This window comes from Notolepis coatsorum (genome assembly GCF_963971535.1).
Source record: "Notolepis coatsorum genome assembly, chromosome: 10".
In the NCBI taxonomy this organism is placed as follows: domain Eukaryota; kingdom Metazoa; phylum Chordata; class Actinopteri; order Aulopiformes; family Paralepididae; genus Notolepis; species Notolepis coatsorum.
Genome location: NC_140174.1, coordinates 55,286,973 through 55,311,663, shown reverse-complemented (window position 1 = coordinate 55,311,663; position 24,691 = coordinate 55,286,973). Strand labels below are relative to the sequence as shown.

Genomic DNA, 24,691 nt, shown 5'->3' with positions numbered 1-24,691 from the left:
TATCCAATAGCGACGTCGGATCTCAGCGAAGACTCTCTCTGCCCCAGCGTGGTGCACATCCTCGTCGTATTTCTTTATGATGAGCTCAGTGACCTTGTGTCGGCTGTTGAGGACTATAGGAAACTTGACGTCATCCGTTAAGTCCGGGGCCCGTCTCAGACGACCACCCACCCTGATGAGGCCATGGGTGTCGCGCTCAGGGGCCAAGTGGAGCAGTCTGCTGTCTGACGGGATTGGCTTTGTTCCCTGCAGGCAGTCTAGCTCGTCGGGGAACGAGTCTCTTTGGGCTCGCTGTAGCAGAAGGAGTTCTGCCTCGGCGTAGTTCGATGCGTCAATGTCTGTAGTGGGGGGAACCTCAGGGTGGTGCCACAGGAATGTTTTTAGCTGCGCACTCTCAAAGGTGAGGCAGTCGTCTATGTTAGGGTCAGTGGGGACTGGGATGTGCGTCAACCCACAGAACATAGATTTCTTGATCTCTGCCTCCTCTTGACTAGCCTCCCGTGGGGTGGGTGTAGGCCACTCCTCCTCCGGGAGCTTGAGGAACTCAGGACCGTCACTATAGATATTGGGACGTGTGAGGTCATCTAGGGACATCCCCCGTGTGATGACATCGGCTGGGTTCTGTTTCGTGTCCACGTACCTCCAGCACGCTGATCCTACCAGGTCTTGAATCTCTGTGATTCTGACTCCCACGAAGACCTTGTATCTACAAGAATCGGACTGGATCCATGTGAGTACGGTCATGGAGTCTGACCACAAGATTGTTCTTTGCACCGGGATGGTGAGTTCACGTTGGATTAACGTGGCGAGTTGCGCGCCTACCAGAGCTGCGCAGAGCTCTAGACGCGGGATCGATTGTTGCTTGCGGGGGGCTATCCTTGAGCGAGCCAGGATGAAGGCTGTGTGTATTTCTCCTCCCTCCTCTCGGGCCCGCAAGTAGGCCACCGAGCCGTAGGCCACTTCCGAGGCATCACTGAAGACGTGCAGGTCCATCTGGCACGTCTCCAGCCGCACTGTGGGTGGGAAGTAGCTTCGGCGTATGTTCACATTTTGGAGCGAGCTGAGTTCTCTCTCCCACTCTCTCCAGGTGGAAGCTAGGTGGTCGGGTATGGGGTCGTCCCAGCCCTGTTCCTTGTCCCACAGCTCTCGTACAATCATTTTCGCCCGAGTGGTGTAAGGTAGGATACACCCCAGCGGGTCGTATTGACTTGCGAGTGTTCTGTATACGCTCCGTCTGGTGGTCGGTAGAGGGGTCGACCTTCCCTGCTCCGTGGTCAGGGGTGTGTATTTGTAATGGAGCGAGTCTGTTTTGAAGCGCCAGACTAGGCCCAATGTCATTTCCTGTGCTTCACCTGGGGTGGTCGCCATCCAGGTCTCGCTGCTTGCTGCCTTTGTCTCTGGGGAGAGGCTGCGAAGTACTTGTCACTGCTGGCCCACTGCCGGAGATCAAAGCCGCCTTTGATCAGTGAGGCGCGGAGCTTGAGCAGGAGGGCTTCGGCTTCTTCTGGCGTCGAGACGCTTTGCAGACAGTTGTCCACGTAGAAACTCCTCTCTACACTTTGTCTGACCTCCTCGTCAGCTTCAGGGTCTTCTGTCGCATGTTTTTGAAGTGCGAACGTAGCACAGCATGGGCTGCATGTGGTGCCGAAGGGGAGGACCTCCCATTGGTAGATGGATGGTTGCTCATCTTTGATCCTCTCTCTCCATAGGAACCGCAGCAAGGGCTTGTCCTCCTCCACTAGTCGCACCTGCAGGAACATCCCTTTGATGTCGCCGCTGATGGCCACCTTGTCTTGGCGGAAACGTATTAGTACGCCGAGGAGAGAGGGGCCGAGTGTCGGGCCGGGCAAGAGTTCTTTATTCAGATTCTGTAGTCCGATCTGGTAGCTGCAGTTGAATACAATGCGATCCTTGCCGTTGTGGTGGACCTTGTGGTGGGGCACGTACCAGGATTCAATCGTCTGGTCGGCCTCTTGAATGTCAATTTTCTTTATGTGTCCCGCTGTGATCAGCTTGTCGATCTCAGCGCGGTACACAGTGGCTTGAGTGGGGTCTTTGGCTAGACGCCGCTCGGTGTTCAGTAGATATCGCTCTGTCGCTTCTCTTGAGGCGTGGAGGGTGGGCATACCCTCTCGCCTCAGGAGTGGAGTTGCGTATCTCATCACTCCGTTGACCTCGACTCTCTTTGTCTTCTGCTCGAAGAGGGCTATGGCATAAGTGTCTTCCTTTGAGCGAACGAGTTTCTTTTCATTATTAAAGGGCATCGCGTCTAATGTCCATAGCCTCTCGACGTGCTGCAAGAGGGTGGTGTCTTCTTTGTTTATCCTCGTGTAGAGACAGCGAGTGGCTGTCTGTCGGTTGGAAGACCCGGAGAGGGGGCCTTGTAGTGTCCAACCCAGGCGGGTCTCGACCGCTGCTGGACAGCCTCTGGGCCCGATGTCGACCCGGTCCGTTGGGACGATGAGGTGTGCGTGGTCGGATCCTATGAGCAGGGTCGGGGTGGCGTCGTCGATGAGCGGTATAGGTAGTTGACGTAGGTGCGCGTATTTCTCCATCAGCTTTGGGATGGGGTAGGTGTACTGTGACAGGCCTATGTTGTGGCTGGTGAAGGCGTTAGTGATGCTATACTGCTTCTCGGGCTGCCCGACCGCTGCTATCGTGAAGGAGACATTTTCACCCTTTATGGTCTTCAGGTCTCTTCTAATGGTACGGATTGTCATTGTTTCTTCGCTCCCCTGCGGCGGATGCGAGGAGGAGAGTCTTTTCTGACCCATCGTCTAGGACGGCGTAAGTGTCCATGACCTTGTCCTCGTAGCTTAAGAGCACTCGGACCACCTTCAAGAGCACTCGGGAGCTCCCGCTCTTCGCAGGGTCTATGTACATGACGTTCACTCTCGAGCTGCTTGGGGGTACGGGTTTCTTCTTGTTGCTGTCGTGTAGGACCTCCAAGTGGGCGCCGTCGCACTTGCTGCATCTTTTCTTTAGGCGGCACTCAGCTGCCATATGGCTGCGCGCGCAGCGGAAGCAGCGGCGGTTGGCTTTGATCCACTGACTCACCTCGTCAGCGGTCAGCTTCTTGAAGGTGTCACATTGAGACAGCCAATGTTCCTTTTCACAGTACTGGCATACAATCTTCCACTTCCCCTTGGTCTGGGGGGTGCTGTGGTTCTTGTGCTGCGGCACTGACTCGGCCTGGTGCATAACTGTCACTGACCGGCGGTTATCGTTGGACCTCCGAGGTCCATCTCTTGGGCTAGATCCACTCCACACGAATGTGTCCAGTCGTAGGCTGCTAACTTCCCTTGCGAGGAAAGCGGCCAGGTCTAGGAGGGATGGCTCTGGGCCGTTGGGATCACGGTGGTCTCTCTGCCGCCGAAAACGCTCTTGGCGGGCTGGAGGGAGCTTCTTCAGTATTCGCTCCACATTAGAATTTGCATACAGTTCATATCTCCCCTTCTCCTTTTGGGACCCCAGCATCCCCACGAGGGATTGTACCTTGATAGAGAGGTCATCCAGTGCTCTATTGTCTTTGGCTGGGGGGAGGCGGTCGATATCCCGTATTTCTTGGATCACGTAATCCCATATGCGTCCATAACGCTGGTCGAGGGCCACCAGAGCTGCGGAGTATGGGGTGCTTGAGTTGGAATATGCCAGCGCTATGTTATGCGCTCTGGGCACCTTGAGATGCTTGAGGAGGATGGCATATTTGTACGACTCGTCGTGGACATCGAACATCATAGTCTCCAAACACATGCGTAATTCCGTGTACTGTGCTCTGTCCTCGCGCGTAAAGTCTGGGAACGTCGGTGTGCCAAGGTACAATGCCATGGATGGCTGGTACATTGGTGAGCGTAGGGGAAGAGGCCTCTTGGGCGAGTCTCCCCGTACGTGTGGTCGTGGGTTAGTACTTGGTGGGTACCAGAGGCCGGGTCCCCAGGTGCTGTTCCTCGGTGCTGACTGTACGTCAAACTCACCCTTGAGTTGGGTCGGGGGTTTGTAGTGCAGTGACTCGGGGCTGAAGTCGGGGCTGTACTGGGCCTCCTGGTCCAAAGTATGTTCGTGCTGGTGGGCTTGATATTCCTCCTCTTCCTCTTCTAGGTCCTGGAGTCTTCTAGTTAGTCTCTCTGCGACGTAGGCCGGTTCTTCCCGTTGGCTGGGTCTCGTATGGACCGGTCGGGGAGGGGGCTCGGAGACGTAGACAGGTTCCTCCTGTTGGCCGGGTCCCGGGTAGCTTCGTCGGGTAGGGGAAGGTGCCCTAGACCCTTGTCGTGATGATCTCCGGGAGCTCCGTGCGGAGAGAGGGGGTGTCGCCCTGGCGATCAATTGTTCTATCATCTGCGCCTGCAGCCGGTCACGCTCTGCTTCGCGCTGCGCATTGGCGGCGTCGCGCTGTGCATTGGCGCGGTCTCGTTCGATGTTCTCTTCCGTCTGAAGGCGCCTCTCCTCCAGTCGGATGCGGTCGTCCTCACTCCTTTGTTGCGCCTGGAGGCGCTCTCGTTCAGTTGCAGAGTGTTCGCGCTCACTAAGGGCTTGCGCTAGGAGTTGCGCGTGAAGGCGCTCTCGTTCCGCTGCAGAGTGTTCGCGCTCGCTTAATTGTTGCGCCTGGAGGCGCTCTCGTTGTTCGCGCTCGCTCATTTGTTGAGCCTGGAGGCGCTCTCGTTCCACGGCAGAGTGTTCGCGCTCACTTAATTGTTGCGCCCGGAGGCGCTCTCGTTCCGCTGCAGAGTGTTCGCGCTCACTAAGGGCTTGCGCTTGGAGTTGCGCGTGGAGGCGCTCTCTCTCCATGGCAGAGTGTTCGCGCTCACTAAGCGTCTTTGCTTGAAGTCGGTCTCTTTCGGTTGAGGCTGTCAGCGTGGCGATCAAGGCTTGCGCCAGTCTCTGGTCCGCCTCGCTGGGGGATGACACTGACGGAGGTGATCGGGTGCTGACAGGGCTTGTTGGAGATCTGTTCTCCTGGCGCGCTCCGAGGTCTATCTCCTGGGCGCGGTACTCTTCTCTTGGTTGTGTGTCGGGTTCTATCCCTGGAGCGCTTTCTTTATCCTGGAGCGCTCCGGGGTCTATCCCGGTGACGCTGTCTGGAGGTATAGTCACGTCATGTCCCACTTGGTCCCCCCCGTGGGCTAAGTCAGTTTCGTTTGAACCCACTGGGGTCTCTACTGGCAGGGTCGCCAAGTCGATAGGATTGGACATGCTTAAACTATCCGATTTATCTGTATTTAACGTCTGTTTAGATAAGCTAGGGGGTAGAACGAAAGCGAAGTCCTCCAGATATGGAGGTAGCTGACGTTTGCGCTGCGGGCGTTCTAGCTTAGGGGAGCCGCTTGGAGAGTGTTCACCGCTGGCCATGTCAATATTAATATTATATTAAATATTACACTGATACCCTCCGGCTCAAAGGACCAATTGTAACTGAGGGGTTACAAAACCCTGACTGTATTAAAGATTGTGATAGATTAAACCACTGCTAGTTATGTACTTTAATTACTGGCCAGACAGTACATCAAATATAGATGGTGAACACCCACAAGAACACGGCATTGACAAAGAAATAGTATTTGAGGGTATTTTATTATTATTATGCAACATTAGGTTACAGAATGAGAATTAGGGTCGCGCTTGTATGGCGAAGAATATACGTAAAGTCAGTCAATAGCATGAGTCACTAAGAATAGCAGGAATCCTACGATGGGTCTAAGTTGACACCACCTGTCGTATAGTAGCAACTATATAGGGCAACACTGGTACCGCCTGGAGACAATGGGTTCCCTCCGGGGGTGTAAGGCCTGGAGGGTAGAGGAATGTTCGGGTACTCCGTCTGATTCAATGAGGAATAAAGAGACTCCAGGTACAGGAGTCGGTCCTTGTAAACTCCCTTGATCAGCAGCAAAGCAATAATTGTAATCCAAATGCTCGATAGCATTGATGACAGTTAGCCAGCCTCCGTCCACGAGGCCAGCCCGAGTTGTAATCCTCACGAGGTTGAATCCCAAACGATAGTGGAAATCAACGATGCTCTTCTCCGGGTACCACGTTCCAAATCAATATAATCCAACCAGTAATGGTTCTGCAATCGCCGACGCCGATTCTCCTGTGTACATGTCCAACGGTTCTCCGCCTAGGACTCCTCGGGTGTGGGCGACGTATTTAGGCCACACACCCTGGCTAAGTACACTAGCTAAAGACACGACGAACCGCTGGGTAATGCTACACACGAACGAACTGTGGCCGCACGATATACAATAAATGAACGACTATTTACTTCACATTAGATTAGGTCGAACTCGACGTTACTGCATTAAACTCTGACACTTTACTATTCTATTCGCACGTGGTTCTCAACGCTCTGTTAGACGCAAGGTTGCTCACTTCACTGCACGTTGACTCGTGGTGAAGGTGGGGTAAGGTACTGAACTACTGCTGCGCGCACCTTGCGCTCTATATATACTTAAGTGAATATTGTGGGATATTTGTAGATATCCTGATGAAGAATGTTCTCAGTCAACCGAGGCTTGGATAATAACAAGGGTTTATTAACCAAACAGATAGAATTACATAGAGAGAATGGCTGAGGGCTTCCCCCAGGTGATCAGCTGAAATGACCCAGGTAAGAACCCCCCGATAGATCTCGGGAGGAGATCTATATAGGTAACAAAGGGGGGGTTGTGGTCCCATTTGATAGGTCAGATGGGGGGGGGGTACAGGTTTGGAGAGAAAGGGGAGGGGAATGTCTTATTCCACAGAGAGGGGGGGGCACAGGTAATGGGGACACAGGGGAGGGGAGTATATTTACATGAGGACAATATATTATACCACAATACTCACTTTTCTCTGTTATAATGTGGGTGAGATTAATGTATAATATACCAGGATTGTTTGGAACAGGTAAAAGTGAAAATGGAAAACAATTAAACTAATGAAAATTTTGGCCAATGTGATCTGGTTGTTGGCATAACAGTTTAAAATAGAATTATTTACATACATGATTCATGACATGATCGACTGGACTGCGGTCTGTGTTATTTTGATATCAGATGTGGGAATAGATATCACCCTTTTCTTTTATTAATCGCTCAAAATACCTATATCAATGAGTGGTCCTCAACTCTGATATCAAACAACAATTAACATAATCATTAGAAGTTATAGCTGTGCAAATATCTTGGCATACCTTCAGTCGTTCATGTCGTGACTCAGGGGAGCTAATGTGATGGTTGTACATACAGGCATAATAAACCAATTAAATACATGCACTGTCTCTGTGTGGTCAGAGTGCACAGGGTGAAAAAACAAAATTGTGTGCATAATTATTAGGAATAGGATTTACACATAAGGCTAATGTGTACAAAAACATTTTAACAACCGTTAACCTGGTGGTTAATAAAACTAACATGATTGATTGTGGGAAACTGTTCAAAATTATATATATGCACAATTTATAATGATTCTTGATGAAATTACTTAGGATTCAGTTGTATTTAACCTGAGTTTGAGTGTCACTTTCATCTGTGATTGCCTCAGTTTAGTTGGTCTTTACTTAGAATCAGGCAATTTTCTCCATTTCTTCTCTATAAATGAGGAGATAAAACGTCTTATGCATCGCTTCTGTATGTAATTCTAGTGCATCAACTGTTCACCATACAGGTGCAAAACAACGTTACATGTCCTCTTCTATGAGAGAATAAAACAACTGATTCTTTCTTGTCTGACAATACAATTTTGTAACCTAAGTAATTCAAATGTGATGTAATACAGTAACACAGTAAAATTTAAATAAATACATAATAATGTGGACAATGTGGCGTTCAGAAGTCTCTTGGTCCACAGGTCTCTGATGTGTCTCTTCTTGACGATGCAGTCGGGAATATTCACTGGTCGCCGTTCATTCCCTGTCAAGGGTCACCTGTAGCAGTCAACTATAGTGGTCTTGCAGACTCTTTTCCTGGAGCCTGCGTTGTTCTCCATCACCACCACACATCCGCCACTGTGCTCACGCTTGGCCCCCATCAGGCCCAGAGACATGGTGGTCAGGGCGTTTTTGAATGTGTTGTGCTGGTTTCGCTGTCCTCTCCTCGTCATTGCGGTACCACTTGATGGAGGGCGAGGGCCCGCCGGTGTAGTGGCTAGTCAGTAGGACGCTCTCTCTCACCGGATGACAAGCTTATCATCGGAATCCATCTTGATGGTCGGGGCTTTGGTTCCCATCTGTAGGTGATGGGTTTGGTCTGCCGTGGTCTGCAGTGCCGGGGTGGAGGCCGTCAAAGGTTGATCTCCTCTTCGTCAGTGTCTCCTTCGTGGTCCCCTGCTCCACTTTCTTGGGGACGTCTGTGGGCTGGGTTGGATGGCGGCTCTTCCACGGTTGCTGTCGTCATCCTGGTTGTGTCCGCAGCTCCTTGGCGGCGTCCCTGGTGGTAGTATGCTGTCGTGGGTCGCTCAGGTCGCTGGGTTGTGTTCCTCCTTGCCTGGTCGCGCCATCGTTCGTGGTTCAGGTCACGCGTCGTCTCACTCGTCCTGTCCTCTCACCAATTCATGATCTGAGGATGATGAAAACTGCCTTAGAAAACCTCCTCACATAAATGATTCAACGCCTTTCTGCTAAAGAAGAAAATCATTTTGGGATTAATTCAATTCATTGTAAATAAAATCACTTAATTGAAAATAGGAAATGCAAGCCAATCGCATTAGCAGTGATTCCTTATGTTAAGAAGGTCACATTCACTACAATCTTATCAGATCTTGTATCTAACTAGATCTTACAGCATTAGGCTTTAAATAAAATTGTAAATGAATGGCCAAAGTCTTGAATCAGATAAAATAGCTATTTTTCTTCATAGTCTGTGATGTCAAATTTAATTTGATCTTACCTCAGGATGCGTTGGGTGTATCTCAGGATACTTACCTCGTCACGACTTCTCTGGCTTTCCTCACACCTCTAGTGTGCTCATCATAATTTAGCATGGGGGAAAAAACATAAATTCTAGGCAGCCAGTTAATTTTGCATGAAAAACAATCATTCGTTTTCTCATTTACTCTTAAATAGCATTAATTTAATTACCTCTAATACACCTTGTGCATTTTGATAATCATTGTGTAAATGATTATCCTGCTTTCAACTGATACAAATAATTCTAACCCTAGCTAATCTTACTGTCATGCATTTGTCCTAATAAACTAACCTACACTGTAGCACTCAACACTTTGATGACCATGGTTACTCAGCTGATAGAGTTGTGCCCTTTTTGATGTCCTGTCGTACAGAACCTGTGAGTCGCTTTGGATAAAAGTGTCAGCTAAATGATCAATGTATGTGTATACCTTGTACATTTAGATAATTGTGTTTCAATTTTGGTGGTTGATAATTTTGCAGTCATGGAAATGTATTAGTTTGTTAAAAGAATAGTTATGAATGTTATTGGTTATAAAGCAGAAAATAGAAGGAGGGGATAGCATGCAAGTTATGTTATTTTGTTAGTATGGGAAATATGGTGCCTTTCATGACTGCAAATTCATCACTAGTGTCTGATTCATGTTAACTAAGTGGTTCTCTGTTGCCATCCACCGCCAGGTGAGTCCACCAAGTCTGTGGTCACGAGTGCAGGCATTTGCATTGCTTTGTCTCCCAAGTGCCCACTCTGAATATCGTCTGTTATCGTTGGCGTTCCTGTAAAAGAAATTTACATGTGGGTGTTTGGATGCAGATTTGTTTCAAATGGTCAATCGATTGTCTCTCAGCTCTGCACTGTCTCTCGGTTGACATGCAAATTGTTGGAGTTTCAGTCTTTTGTGATACAATTTTGGGTGTAGGTCTCTGCATCTCGCCTCAGAGCCTGACTGAAAATAAAAACACATGTTAATTTTCCACTCCTAAGACCATTTGAATGGGTTCTTTGTTGATTGTCTGTGAGCTTAACAAAACATCAGCTATTTCTCATCCATCCCATCCTAGGATGTAATGATAGTGTTATAATTTATCAATCATATCGCATATGTACACAAGCATCATATGAATGTGGAACCACACATTTTGAATCATGTTTAAAATGTCTTACAATGGAAAGGGCTAGTTATCTTTCATTGGTTCTTTAGATAAACACATTAACTCAAGTGAATATAACCTAAACATCTTACTTTTAAACATAATCTATGTTGTTTGTGCCCAAGTTTTCAACATTAAAAGCGTATAAAGTCTAATCTAACGCTGTTTATGTGGACTACAATTCCTGTACTGCCATATACTGGAAACCAGGAGTGTTTGTTTAACTCTCCGTATTGGTCAGTATGACCGGTACGCCCACAGATTTATTATAATTCTGAAACAGACATTGTAATTAGCTTTATGTGACTTATAAGGACAATATATTATACCACAATATCTAGTCCCAAACCGCAGTCTTTGTCTGGTATCAATACGCTGTCTCCGGGCATGTCCTGACATGCCTGAACTTGTCTTTGAACCTGCCGTTGGGGGCCTGCGCGCTGGCGCCTGGGGGCGCTGTCCAATAAGGAGAGCGAATATTACTCTGGTTTGAACGCAGGTAAAGGGATATTCCGTTTATATATATAAATAATATACAAAGTATATCAAACAATAAAGGTAGATTCTCAGTTTAATCTGGCCCTTCACAACAGAAGGGTTAACCCTTATGATTAGCACAACAGTGTCCCAGCACATATCGGATGATGTCATACAGTTTCCCTTTGTACTTAGGAGTTTGCTCTTATTTGCTCAAACTCGCAACATGCACACCAAGCACAGCTACTCCATTGTTTTAATATTATATATAGTCTGGTAAGAAATATTTGATGAAGCTGCTGCGGAGAATTAGCCTGCTGTTTCCATAGTAACGTAATAGATGAAAATTCATCAGAAGAAGATGATAGCGAAGTTGCGGTGAGTTATTGTTATTGGTATTTCTTAGCAGACTGTATAATAATGCAGTTATCAGTTAGAGAGTGCATAGGGAAATCGTATGACGTTATCTGCTGTTGTATTATGTATTTATGACTTGAAAGTATAAACTGATATGGGGCAGTAATGTAGTCAGTCAAAAGGGTTATTATGGCATGTTAGTTCTGAATATATGGCCTTTTGGCATTTTCATGATTTTTAATATATACTGTAGGTCACATTTACAGGCCCACAGTTCTCATTTTGGTGCCTTCAACGGTCTGTCCAGAGCAGTTGGGAAATACTATGGTCAATATGGAACTGAGATTTATGTAGATGGCTTCAGCAGCCTGTGTGTGTGTGCACGTGTGTGTGTGCATGCATCCATGCATGTAGGGGCCAATCCAGGACATGTAACCTATTATAAGGGTAAGGAGTGCTTGGCCTGACGCAATGCTATATTTGATGGGAGGGGAGAAGGTTTAGCTGTGATGCACTGATGAGTTTCACTGCCGCACTACCAAACGGTTAACCCTTTCACTGCGAGACGTGAATGGTAAAAGGTTAACCTTCTGTAGTGTGGTAGTGAAAGGGTTAAGATGGCCGAACAACATTTATAGTATTACGTCTCAGTGCATTAAGTCCAGTGCATCATGGGAAGATGATGGTGTGTTCTAGAACTGTCCATTCTCCATAGAGGCCTTCCACAGAATGTTTAATGTCCCCATTTGTCCTCACATGTTGGAAGAAACAACAGTTGCTATATGCAAAACAACTGTCGCTATGTGTTGATATAATGTATGAGAAATAGTCTAATCAACTAAAATGCGTATTACTGGATCTTGTAAACAAGTCACAGTGGAACAGTAATATGCTTTTCCAGTATTTCTTACCTACTCTACCACTGAACAGGTTTTTTGACATTTTTGTCTTGAAAGTGGTTACCAATGGTTACAGGCAGCCATGTTGGAAGAAAGAGAACTACACAAATGTTATGTCCAAGGCCTCTATTCTAATTCGGGGCGACAGTCGCTCAGGAGGTAGAGCAGTTGTCTGGTAATTGGAATGTTCCAGGTTTGATTCCGGCTCCTCCTGGCAGCGTGTTGAAGTGTCCTTGAGCAAGACAAGCCCTAACTGCTCCCGATGAGCAGGTTGGCAGTGGCACCTTGCATGGTTGCTTCCACTGTTGTGGTGTGTTTAATGTGTGAGTGGATGGGTGAACTATATAGTTGTTATTGGTGCGGGCTATGGAGGCATCAACTGAGCTTACTGAGCCTCCCTCCCATAATGGTTGTCAGGGGAGCCATTAGCACCTGCTCAGGGTGAAAAACATGACGTGGAAAGCCAGCTGTGTCTTGGCCAGGCAAGATCTAGTAGTACTGTGAGCAAGTACGACAACAAGCCTTCTTCAAACTAGGACAAAGAGATGAAACAAAGTATTTTGTGTGTGATGAGTTTTTTGTTTTTACACACTGAAATGACGAGATTCAAATTTTATAAATGGAGGCTGAAAAGTGTTTTAAAAAAACTATTTAATAATAAAACACTTTTCAGCCTCCATTTATTCTCAACAACCTAAAGGCATGGAAATGGACTTAGACTTAGGTCCACTGCGGTGGTTAGAGAAGCAGGCTTGTGAGACCGGAATATCGTAGGTTCAATCCCCGGACCAGCACAATCTAGGCGGGGGGAAGTGAATGAATAATGCTGTCCCCTCCCTCAATATCCTCTTCTGAGGTGCCCTTGAGCAAGGCTCTTAACCTCTAGCTGCTCCAGTGGAGCTACTCAGTGGCAGGTGTGAATATGTGGAACTGTATGAGTGAAGCAGGACGTTGCTGAAAAACGTTGCACTACTTTACTTTTAGGAAATTATCTCTCTCACATATCCATACATGTATGTATTCTGATGGCTCTGATTGCTGGATTAGCAGTTTTACAGCTAAGTAGAGGTTCAGTGCGTTGCTCAAGGGCATTTTGACACAGATGAACACATTGGCTGTTATTTGGGGGAATCAAACCTGTGACCTTCGCGTCCACTTGGCCACTCTGCCCACTTTAACCTGACTTCCATCCTGCCTTCAGAGTGAAGAACACGCTGCTGAAATCCAACTGTGTGCTGGAGGCCTTCGGGAACGCCAAGACCAACCGCAACGACAACTCCAGCCGCTTCGGCAAATACATGGACATTAACTTTGACTTCAAGGGCGATCCCATTGGAGGCCACATCAGCAACTACCTGCTGGAGAAGGTAGGGGGCGCCAGACCGCTGACATCGCTGGCCTCTGAGAGAGGATGTGTTAGGTTCCCACAGTTGACGAAGGGCGAAAAGGCAACCAGTTTTCAGTGGTTGCCTATTGGGAAGAGCGAGGAGCACTGGATGGTGGGCAGAGTGAGGGAAATCCTGTACGTTGTGGGAAGGCGTCACTCAAAAAAGTATTTTTGACCCTTCTCCCTCTCTCTCTCAAGAGAGAATGCAGATGTCACATGCACAGCATCAGCGATTATTTTTGTTACATTTGAACGGATAGGCACACCCCCATTTCACTAAATATGAAATAAATTAACCATTACAAGACGTGAAATCACAAATCGCCTTTATCTTCCAAAAAAAGTCAATGATTCCAAAAAAAACGCTAAAAACATCATCTGTATTTGAGGGGCAGCGTAGAGGACGCGGGGGCACTTGTCAAGCTGTTTTCCCTCAAATTTCCCCTTAAAATCTTTAGTTAACAAGGTGGGTCATTGGATAATTTCTGTTAGGACAACGGAGGCCACCGCCCTTCATCCCTCCCAGCGCTCCTGTGCCGACTGTGACTCTGCCTCTCCTCTGTGAGGAAAGCGTGTGATCAGCCGCTATCAGCTGGTTGTTATTGTGACTAGGAACGCACGCTGTGTGTGCGTGTGTGTGTGCCGTCTGTCTTTGATTTTAGCATCTGTCTTTGATTTTAAGACCATTTTAATGTTTTGACTCGATTACCTGTTTTGAATTGAATTGAAGTTCCTTGTAAACAATGTTTTAGAAAGGGTACTATATTATTGTCGTCATTGTTATTAAACATATTGTTATGTCAGTCAGTGTTGGTGTGTCTATGAGTATTTCAGTTCAGTTCAGTTTTGACCATTATTGTGTTTGTACATTCAGTCCAGGGTCATTTTCCAGCAGGGGGGAGAGAGGAGTTTCCACTCATTTTACCAGGTAAGAGAGCGTGTGTGCGTGCGTGTGTGTGTGTGCTTGCATGTGCGTGCATTTGCATGTGTGTATTATTAGTTTATAAGTCAGGTACTGTACTACCTCACACTGAACTTTCCAGTAGTGATTATGAATCACGCTCCAGAAATGGACACAGTTTCAACACAAATCATTAACAAGCAGACCATTGTATTTCACTGTACGGCAATGAGGTTGGAAAAACTAGGCAATGCTGTAAAAATATTATGTTTATTTTTTTCTTAATTTATTAATGAAATGTTGATGTAATGTTTGCATTTCATTCAAAAGTACTGTATGTCTTCATTTGTGTGTACCCTGATGAAGGTTAATATGTAATGTTAGGCTGAAACACAATGGTACATTACTTCCTCTTAATATCATTTTTTATATAAATTTTTTAAAGGGAGGGATATCACCAAAATTAAGAATTCCATTATGTTACTTCCATGGCCTGGGAATATTCAATAAATATTTGTGAACATGATCTACTCTCTTCCAAAGCCAGAAACCATAGAATTAAGTTTCAAACTTGTGATGTCATCAAGTATAAAGTCTGGAGCTCCTCCTTTCACAAGGAAAGGGAGACTGACGTTGTGGATCCGCAGATTGTTTACTTTATTCTTTGTATCCAGAGGAGCTATATTCTCTTGTAGTGTTCTCTGTTGAGAAACAGAAAATGTACCTGTATACACAGAACATTCCCCCGGGTGCTCTCGGTGTCACCTTTAGCATTGTTCTCAGTCTATGCAGCAGCTCCAGACTTTATGCTTGATGACATCACAAACTCTAGATTTGGGAGAGAATTATTTGTGTTCACTGATATTTTTGGACCGTCTTAGACCACAGTAATAACATAGTATGAATTCATTTGGGTGTGGTTCTCCTTTTAAAAAAGGTCCTTGGTTATTGTTTGAAGAATGACTCCGGGTTTTCCACTCATGTAAAAGGCGTTTCTTTCACCGCGGTGACATGTATGTGTTTCCTCTGCAGCTGCTCAGAGGAGCGCCTGATCCTCTGCTGCGATCTCTTCACATCCAAAAGGACCCGACAGCCTACAATTACATCAAAGTGGGAGGCCAGGTCAAGGTAGGACACAAGACACACACTTCCATTAAAGAAGCTGTAGCTACCTCGTCCACAGCAGCACAGGCCGGTGTTGTGCCGAAAAGGGACTGCACCCCACGTGAACGCGCAGAAATATATATATTTTTTTATTTGTATGTTTATATCTTTAGGCATAGGGGTTAGCAGCGTTAGGGGTCTCGGATGCAAAAGAGTATAGAATTGGGTCAATGTCGGACTTTGCTATCCGGCATTGGGGGGGGGGGGCAGTCTTATTCCGGCAGGCAGTCCTTTTTCAGCACAACATTGGGTTCCAACGGCGCCGGATTGTACCACGTAAAAATCAAGAAAGTTCAGGCTTAAGAACTCCTAGCAACATTGAAACACGGAGAAGCACACGTTTCATATACATGTACTGTAATATAAATGGCTGCAGTCTCCCCCCCCCCCCCCGAGGTGAGCGCTGTCCCTTTTGGAGTGCATCGGGCGCACCTCACAAACTCACTCAAATCTTTTTTTTTATCCACTTTTTCTCCCATTTTTCTATTTTTCTCCCATCCCAATTTCGTATCATCCAATTCAACCCTCCCCTATCTCGAACGCTGTTTCTTGCCTCCCACAAGCCGGCTGCAATGTGGACTAAGTCATACATAGCACGAGTCCCCTCCGATACTCGAGGTAACCGCAGTCGCATCTTTTCACCTGCGCGGCGCGATCTTTCAGCGTCAGGGGTCTGCGCTTTGGAGGGGCGCCGCCCCCATCGCTTCCTGATTCTACTGCGCAGGCGCACCAACCGACCTGTAGGAGTCGCTGTCCACAATGCCCGATCCCCACCCATCAGTTTCCCACCCCCTAATACTGCCAATGTGTATTTGTACGGATGACCAGCTAAACTGAAAGCAATGTGGAGCGCTGGGCTCAAACAGGCGAACCCAGCGTCTCCAGTATTCGTGGTGAGCGCATTGCCCACTGCACCACGTAGCCGCCCTAACTCACTCAAATCTTGATGAGACGAATGCCTTGTGTGTCTTGTCCTTGATCGGGAATGAAAGAGGAGGGAATGAACACAGATATACATTTTATTCACAACCCATACATTTTTAACTATCAGTGGGGAAAGGCCAACTTGTACGCAACCTTGTTGTGTGTGCACACAACCTTGTCGCCAAAAAAAAAACATTTTCCATATAATACCTGAAAAAAGTGAGGGGAGAAGACACTCTGCTGTCCCCCCATATTCCCGCACCCCTTGTCCCGTTTAAATTCTAATAAAACTCTTGAAAAGCATGGTTCGCCTCCAGACAGCAACACAAACAAAACAGCTCTGTGCATTACTCACATGCATGCAGTCAGTCTCCAGTATCATAACATGCAGGCGGCAGGCTGCTTCTGATCCTGCCCCACATCTGTTTGCGAGCATTAATGATGTAATTTTCATCTGCTAGCAATTGTTTTCTGTGGCCTCTGCCCGCACAGTGTGTCCTACAGCTACTAGTGCACCTCTTCTCATTTCAGTTCCCTACAGTGAGTGTGTTCTGGTACCGGCCCAGCCCCCGCAGCAGTGCAAACTCAGTAATATTGGTACCAGATACAGGAAACATTCATACGCTGTGTGTGGTGTGCAGTCTTCCGTGTGTGGGGTTACAGACATTCCCATAGGGGATAGTACACTTACAACTGCACTTGAACTGATTCACAAAAACCACTGATGGAATTGTTTATTGCCACGGCAGAGCATGAGAAGTCAAATGAAGCCTGACGGCCTTGTTGGAACTGCCTGAGACGGCGGTTATTTGCCAAGGGATAAACGCAATCAAACCCGTATTACCATCTGAAATCCTCAACGCTGACGTTTACAACCGACTGACCGAGTCTCTCGCCAGACGCTTAGCTTGTGTACGAAGATGTCAGGATATTGGGTGAAAATTACGTCATCGTTTTTTGTAAAAGTTATGTAAAAGGAACCCCGTTTCTGGAAACTGTTTTAATGTCTGCTGCTAGCTACACCCGCTGGTGGTTTATGACAGCTTCTGCTGTGCTGTGCGTTTCTGCGTGTCTCTCTGCATGGGATCTTAATGTCTACAGAACCACTTTAGAGCAACAAACAAGCTGACGTCATGGAACACAATGCAGCACAAACAGCTGAAGCAGCGGTTTGTACAATGTGTGCTCCGGAGGCTCCTTTTTATAGACGGACTCTCTCCCTGTTGAGCCTCAGACTGTTATTTATTTCATAAATTGTGGTCATTTTCAACATTCCTACTGTATGAATTGGTGAAGGGGGTGAAAATGTGAGGGATAAATGCACATTCTCTGTATTTTGGAAAATGTTAAATCTTATCACTTGTCAAAGTCAATCCCTATTGCTTTCCAGTAACAAGCTATTGCGATCCTACTAAAAAAAATCATAATTTTCTCTCTGTCTCTCTCCCTGCAGTCTAGTATTAATGACGGTGCTGATTTCAAAGCTGTGGCTGATGCTATGAAGGTGATTGGTTTCACAGCTGAGGAGGTCCAGACTGTTTACAAGATCCTGGCCACCATCCTACATCTGGTAATACCCCACAATACCAACTCCTAGCTCTCTTTCTATGCCAGTAGTGGCCCCCGTTATGAGAAATCTGTGCCGGGCTTGAATTGGTGCCATAGTGGTGGATTGGACTAGAGCGCTGGCATGATAAACTGCTCACACTGCAAGAAATCTCCATAATTTAATCTTGTATTGAGTCTTAAAATCCTTTTATTGTTCAAACAAATGAAAAAGCAAACTGCCAAAGGCTTGAGATGATTCCATTTGTTCCAAAACAAATCCGCTTGTTTCAAGGATTATCTCAAAACAAGAACACAAAAACTATTTTTCCAAGTGACTCTTTAGAAATCCTCACCAGAGATGGTCTAGTTGTACACTCCCAGCTCCGAGGCCACACATGGCCCTGCTGGCTTCAGTAAATCTAAACGGAACTCTCTTCTGTGTCTCTCCTACTCTCAGCCTTCCGACTGTCTCAATAAAGAACCTTCTCTCCTGTGTCTCTCATACTCTGCCTCCCTTTCAGCCTTCCTGCTGTCTTAATAATGAGTGTTGTGCTCAAGTTCAACACTGTTTGGTGAACAATATCACTTACACTTTAGCTGCCAGAGTTGTAGGGGAGAACGGGGGACGTTGTCACACGGGTAGGTTGTCACATTCATTATATTTCACCACCAGAGGGTCCTGTCTCCCATATTTTGGTATTTAAATGTCCAGAATTGGGGTCAGAGTTCACCTACATTGTCATCTTTGGAGTGAAACAGCTGAACTTGAGGTGAGAGGACTTTTTGTGTTTTTCGTGTCTATTTGTAAATATTCCGCTCCTCAGTATTTTTCTTCTAGGCTTTGGAAACAATTATTACCCTTAAAAAGTATGAAGGGATAGCTATAGTTTAGATTGTTGTTAGCTAGCTAACTAGTTGTTAGATGGCTGTTAGCCTTGATGCTATCAAGACATTCCAGGTGGGGTTGGTCATCAAATTCTTTTTGGGGTTGGTCGTCACATGTTGTGTAGGCTATTATTGTTAGGCCGATTTATTGTGTTCTTATTTTGTTATATAGGATGGCCTAAAGATGTGTTTCCTGTTTATGTTCATGTTAAGATACATTAAGTTATGTATTTGTCAACTTGTCAATGCAATTAAACTTTCAAATTGAGTTCTGTCTTCCACGGACGACATATCTCGTTTTATCAGCCCCCCCATTGAGTGCCCACGACGACAAATATTTTTTTATTAGCAATGAATTCATATTTCATCAACCGAGTCTCCCGTTGGTACACCAAAAAAGCGCCCCCTATCGTCTATCCCTGTGTAACTGCTGGTCAGTCGCTTGTGCTGGCGAGCAGTCTGCTCAAGAGGGATTGATTGATTGATTGAACACTTTATTAACAGATTGCAGAATGGGTACAATACAGTACAGCTCAATACACACAATTGTTAAGGGGATGCAGACCAGAGAAAGACTTTCGTCTTGTTTACATCAGGGTCCCCCATTTTCAATTCATCAGGACATACCTATGACATACATGACATACAGATAGACAGTACTGCTACATCTATACATTTATGACATACCAGATTTGCAAATACAGTACTGTTTGTGATACAAAAAGAGTCCAGAAAAGAGAGTATATACATTTGACGTAAAAACTGTTTATTGGAGGAGGTTGGGTGGGGTTGGGTGGGTGGGTGGGGGGGGGGAACGACACTGTACAACTGTACAAACAAAACTGTACATTGGAATATTGACAACCATACTAGGTAATTTACTATACATTGGAGGGGGTTGGGTTAGGACATTTACAGGGGCCAGTTTTGAATTGCAGTCTCCCGTAGGTGTTCTTTGAGAGTGGTTTTGAAAGTGGGTAGTGATTCACATTCCTTTACAGCTTTGGGTAGGGCGTTCCACATTGATGTGGCATAATTGCGAAACGTGTTTAGTCCCTTGTTTGAGCCGAATCTGGGTTTAACATGATTTGTGGAGCTCCCTCTGGTGTTGTGATCGTGGTATTCACTGACCTTTGGGAAGTATTTTGACATGTACATGGGTACCTTGGTCGTGTAGTGTATCTTGTAGACCAGGCCCATTGCAAGTTGCTGTACTCTTAGAGTCATCTACTCTAAGCCATCCTAGGTTGTCAATCTGATCTGATCGCGGGACGGAAATCAGCCTGGAATATATATTTACAGCAGCCAATAATCAATCAATAAGCGTGATCGATATTTGGAATGGCGATCAGGAATTGGAATAATCTTTTTGGATAACATCTGATCTCAGGTAAGGAATCTATTTTACCAGTCTTAGGATAATCAGACCTGTTTTCACTGAGATTTCAGCGTTTGCCCTATGTGTGATGTGGCTGTTTGGCTGTGATCGCTGATGAGGAAATAAGATAATCGATTTTTCAGATCGCCTCTATAGCGTGCATATGTACACATATACTATCGATAATCTAGCGTTTATTTGAAAACGATTCATAAATAGGCCGAAAAATGACAGTTTTTGTGTATTCTAGAATATTCCAGTAAATGTCTTTTATCACGGAATCTTTATATTTTCCTTGAAAACGAGGGCTTTTCAAAATGCTTCGACAATGTTGACTGCAAACGAGTCATTAGACACATAGCCATAATTTAAAACATAGATTAGGCGTTTTTAACGCTAACATTGAAGTGGGTGGCGGCATTCAAGGAGGTTCCGGGGCACCGAGCTCCGGCACGGAAAGTGTTAAAACACATGGTGACAACCAACCCCATAGTGTGTGACAACCATCCCCATGATGGGGTTGGTTGTCACAATATGTCAGTGTCTTTGATAGGTGATGATTAACTCTTTGTTACAATACGTTGGAAAATGAGAGGGATACACATTTCAAGCCAACATCTTAAGCTTCAATTTAATGTAGGAATGACTATTGAAAGATGTTTTGATGATGAGCAATTCACACTAGAGTAAAAAGTGTGACAACTATCCCCGTTCTCCCCTACCCTTCCTGCTGACTTGTTGTACAGAACTTGTAAGTCTTGGATAAAAGCGTCAGCTAAATGTAAATGTAATGAACCTTCTCTCTCATGCCTGCCCCTACTCTGTCTCCCTCTCAGCCGTCCTATTGTCTCAATATAGAACCTTCTCTCTCTCGACAGCAGGGAGCCTGAGAGGGGGACAGAGTAGGAGCAGTCCCTCTCAGCCTTCCTACTGTCTCAATAAAGAAAATATACTGAAGGGAGTAGACTGCTCACTCTCCTTTGAGAACAAAAACACAACTGTCTACAAGGCAGGCGTGCTGGTGGCTCAGAGAGCTAAAGTGCATGCAGTACCAATTCCTACAACATTCTCTGTTGAAATCGTGTCCATGACCTTTGCAGCATAACCCTTTTCGCTCTCCCACACTTCCTGTCTCTCTCCCACACTTCCTGTCTCTCTCCCACAATTACTGTCTTTCTCCATTTATCCAATAAAGCAGAAATCCTATAAAAGCTATTTTGAAAAATCGATCTCTCTGTGAAATCTCACCCGCCCTGTCCGAATATCCTCCCAGGGGAACATGACGTTTGGCGTGGACGGTGACGTGATCCTGATAGAGACCTCCAAGCTGGTGTCTGTGATCGGAGACCTGCTGTCCACCAAGGACGAGAGTGTGGAGAAGGCCCTGCTCTACCGCACTGTGGCCACCGGCAGAGACATCATTGACAAGCAGCACACAGCGCAGGAGGCCAACTATGGACGGGACGCGTTAGCTAAGGTTAGTGGTCCTTTATTCACTTGGATGTAGTCGGTGTAGTAGTGTGCCATCTCGTATCTTTCCTATAACAATTCTTAAACAAAACGAGCATAGGCGGTTTTACCATATGACATTGGTAGGCGATTGCTTGTAGCCTCGTGATGTCATAGGGCCACACACACACACAAGCACACGCACACACACACAAGGTGAGTTATCACCCACTGTTTGTAATGGACTATTTCACCTTGACCTGGATGCATGTTTGACACTCACAGTAGGAGTCTTTGCTGTAGAGCACAAGTATTATTTACTCTAATATTTTATTGCACAATCATGACTCCATGAGCAAGGACCTCTCATGGCTTTGGTGATTCAAGACCTTTACAGGGCCTGTCCTGTAGCCAATGTGCTATCGGGAGAGATGACCAAGTGCGCCCGTTATATGGAATAACTTTTTATCTCCACCTGGTGGCAGCATAATACAAGTGATTGAGTTAACAGTGCTGTCAACTGCAGTCTGTGGAGTAACCAGAAGAAATCTAGGCTGACGTTTGCTGCGAGGCTAGCAGTGGAGTGCAATAGACACAATGGTGAATTTTAATTGGACATCGACATGGATCATGACAGATTATGAAGAACCGCAGCTGCGCGAGGTCACATAGTCATAGAATCAAGAGGTTTATTTGTCACATACATACCAGGGCATACAGTGAAATGCGGGTGGTCATGCCTGCATTGATTGTGCAAAATACAATAATAAAATAGAATAAAATAGGCATCGAAAAAATAAAATAGATAAGACACAAGATATGCATGGTATAGGCGGCTGGGTGGTGCAGCGGTCATTGCGCTCGTCACCAACACAAGAGACACCGGGTTCGACTCCGGCTGTCGGCGTTGCCTCCGGCTTGGGCCAGCCGTCATACTAACTCAATTGGCAGAATTAGCGAGTGGAAGTCGATGGGTGGTAATCTGGACGTTGTGGACAGCGACTCCTACAGGTCAGTTGGGGGACGTGTGAGCCTCCCACACGTTACACCTCGCCAATGAGAGTCCGCGCTGGCAGGTGAAAAGATGCGACAGGCTGCCTCCTCGTGTACCGGAGGGGACAAGTGATGCAAGGCTTCTATCCTCCCTACAACCGGCCAGTGGGGGGCATATGCGAGCAACGTTCAAGACAGGGGAGGGGAGAATTGGCACACTGGAATTGGGATGGGAGAAAAATAGAAAAAGAGGAGAAAAAGTGGATCAAAAAGAAAAAAATCTGCAGTCTTCCTCAGCACACGTCTTGGCTGCATGTTGACAAGTCAACATGGGGCGTGTAGACTGTCTATTGAGCTCGAGAATACGTTTCCGAAGATAATTGAGCAAACATCCTCTCTGTATGAGTGTGCTACCCTGTTGGAGCCTGTTGAAGGTTTCCCTGTGGAGCCAAAACGGCAACAGTAGTGCAGAGAGCATGTAAAAGCTAGCAACTGGAAATTAGCTACATCTGTATTGCATTTGTATTATCATTTGTTCACTTGATTGAACCAGGTTAATCCACCTAGTACAACAAATACTGGTCTCCTGGGAAGATGGATCATCATATTACATCCTTCATGATGGGCCATTCAACCGTTTAATCCAGTTTCTGTCACAAGCTCGGTATTATGACATGCTTCTTATGTCACAAGCTCGGTATTATAACACCCTTATTAATAGTCAACGATATTTTCACAAAATTGCACACGCAGCCCAAAAACGCCATCATGGTTTACAAACAGTATAGGGGTCTTTATATTTTCATGGGTTCCATGGTGAGAGTCCAGAGTTGTTTCTCCTGCTCGGACCCTGGTTAGTTTTTTCAACCTCTTTCAAGCTTCTTTGTCTTACTGGCTCTGACCTTGTTGGATGACGACAATGAATGCCACTGTAATTCCCAGGCCATGTACGAGCGTCTGTTCTGCTGGATCGTGGGCAGGATCAATGACATCATCGAGGTGAAGAACTACGATGCCAGAATCCACGGCAAGAACACGGTCATCGGGGTGCTGGACATCTACGGCTTCGAGATCTTTCAGAACAACAGGTCCAGACCGATGATATCTAGATTGCAATCTCTCCTTGTTTTCTTTCTTGGTAATTTCTGTATGAGTATTCTACAGTAAGACTTGCATCAGTGAATAAGAAACATCCCTCTATGTATCAGAGTTGGTTTGAGACCCATAATTGGATGTGGCCATGCCTCTTTTGGGTATCCACACGACAAGAGTACTACTATGTTTTAATTAGACTGGGCCTCTGGGCGAGGCAAAAATTCTCCCAATTGTCCCAGGATGAAAAGTGTAAGAATCCTCTATATTATCACTACTAAGAGTTTTGATTGGAGGGTAAATGAATGGACGTGGTATAGAAATGGCAGTCAGATTGTCTCCCCCTGAGCTTAGCCAGTAATGTCCTTAACACTTTGGATGCCACGGACGACATAACACGTGTTATCAGCCCGCTCCCTGAATGCCCAGCACGACAATTATCGTTTTATTTTTTTATTAGCGATCTGAATTCATATTTCATCAACCGAGTCTACCGTTGGGAAACCAGCCCCATCAGGAGCTCAGATGTGAAAAAAGCACCCCCTATCGTCTCCCAGATGGTAATGCACCCTTTTGGAATGGACTCAATGAAAATGGATGAGAAAAAAAAATTCCGGAATCCACATTTTACTTCTCACGCATGTACCCCGAGCCGATCGGATTCATTGTGGAGCATCAGAACAGCGTGGAATATGTGTTTACAGTATGTAGCATTAGATCAATAAAAGGATAGATTTTTGGAATGGCAATCAGGAATTGGAATAATCTTTTTGGATACCATCTGAACTCAGGTAAGGAATCTATTTTACCAGTCTTAGGATAATCAGACCTGTTTTCACGGAGATATAAGCTTTCCCCCTATGTGTGTGTGTGGCTGTTTGGCTGTGCGAGCGATCAGGAACTAAGATAATCGATTTTCAGCTCGCCTATATAGCGTGCATACGTACACATATACTAGTATACTAGTATATATTCCAGTACAGGGTGTTTATCACAGAATTTTTTTATTTTCCTTGAAAACGAGGGCTTTTCAAAATGCTATAAAACGGAAATGAACCGATAAAAAAACAAATCTGCTTCGACAATGTTGACTGGAAAATGAGTCATTGATAAGCGACGGGCAGATTAGACACATCGATTATGCGATATTAACGCTAACATTGAAGTGGATGGTGGGCATTCAAGCACTAAATCGTGCGCCCCC

The 24,691-nt window shown here is 45.9% G+C and overlaps 1 protein-coding gene across 1 annotated transcript in view; it reads left to right on the top strand.

Moving 5' to 3' along the window:
- Positions 1–24,691, top strand: part of myo1d (myosin 1D) — a 259,403-nt gene that overhangs the window by 102,272 nt on the left and 132,440 nt on the right. Inside the window, exons 4-9 of the mRNA XM_084323512.1 lie at positions 12,968–13,133; positions 14,028–14,081; positions 15,087–15,182; positions 17,596–17,712; positions 21,227–21,430; positions 23,338–23,483. Of these exons, the coding sequence (XP_084179638.1) occupies positions 12,968–13,133; positions 14,028–14,081; positions 15,087–15,182; positions 17,596–17,712; positions 21,227–21,430; positions 23,338–23,483 (783 nt within the window). The remainder of the gene's footprint in view (positions 1–12,967; positions 13,134–14,027; positions 14,082–15,086; positions 15,183–17,595; positions 17,713–21,226; positions 21,431–23,337; positions 23,484–24,691) is intronic.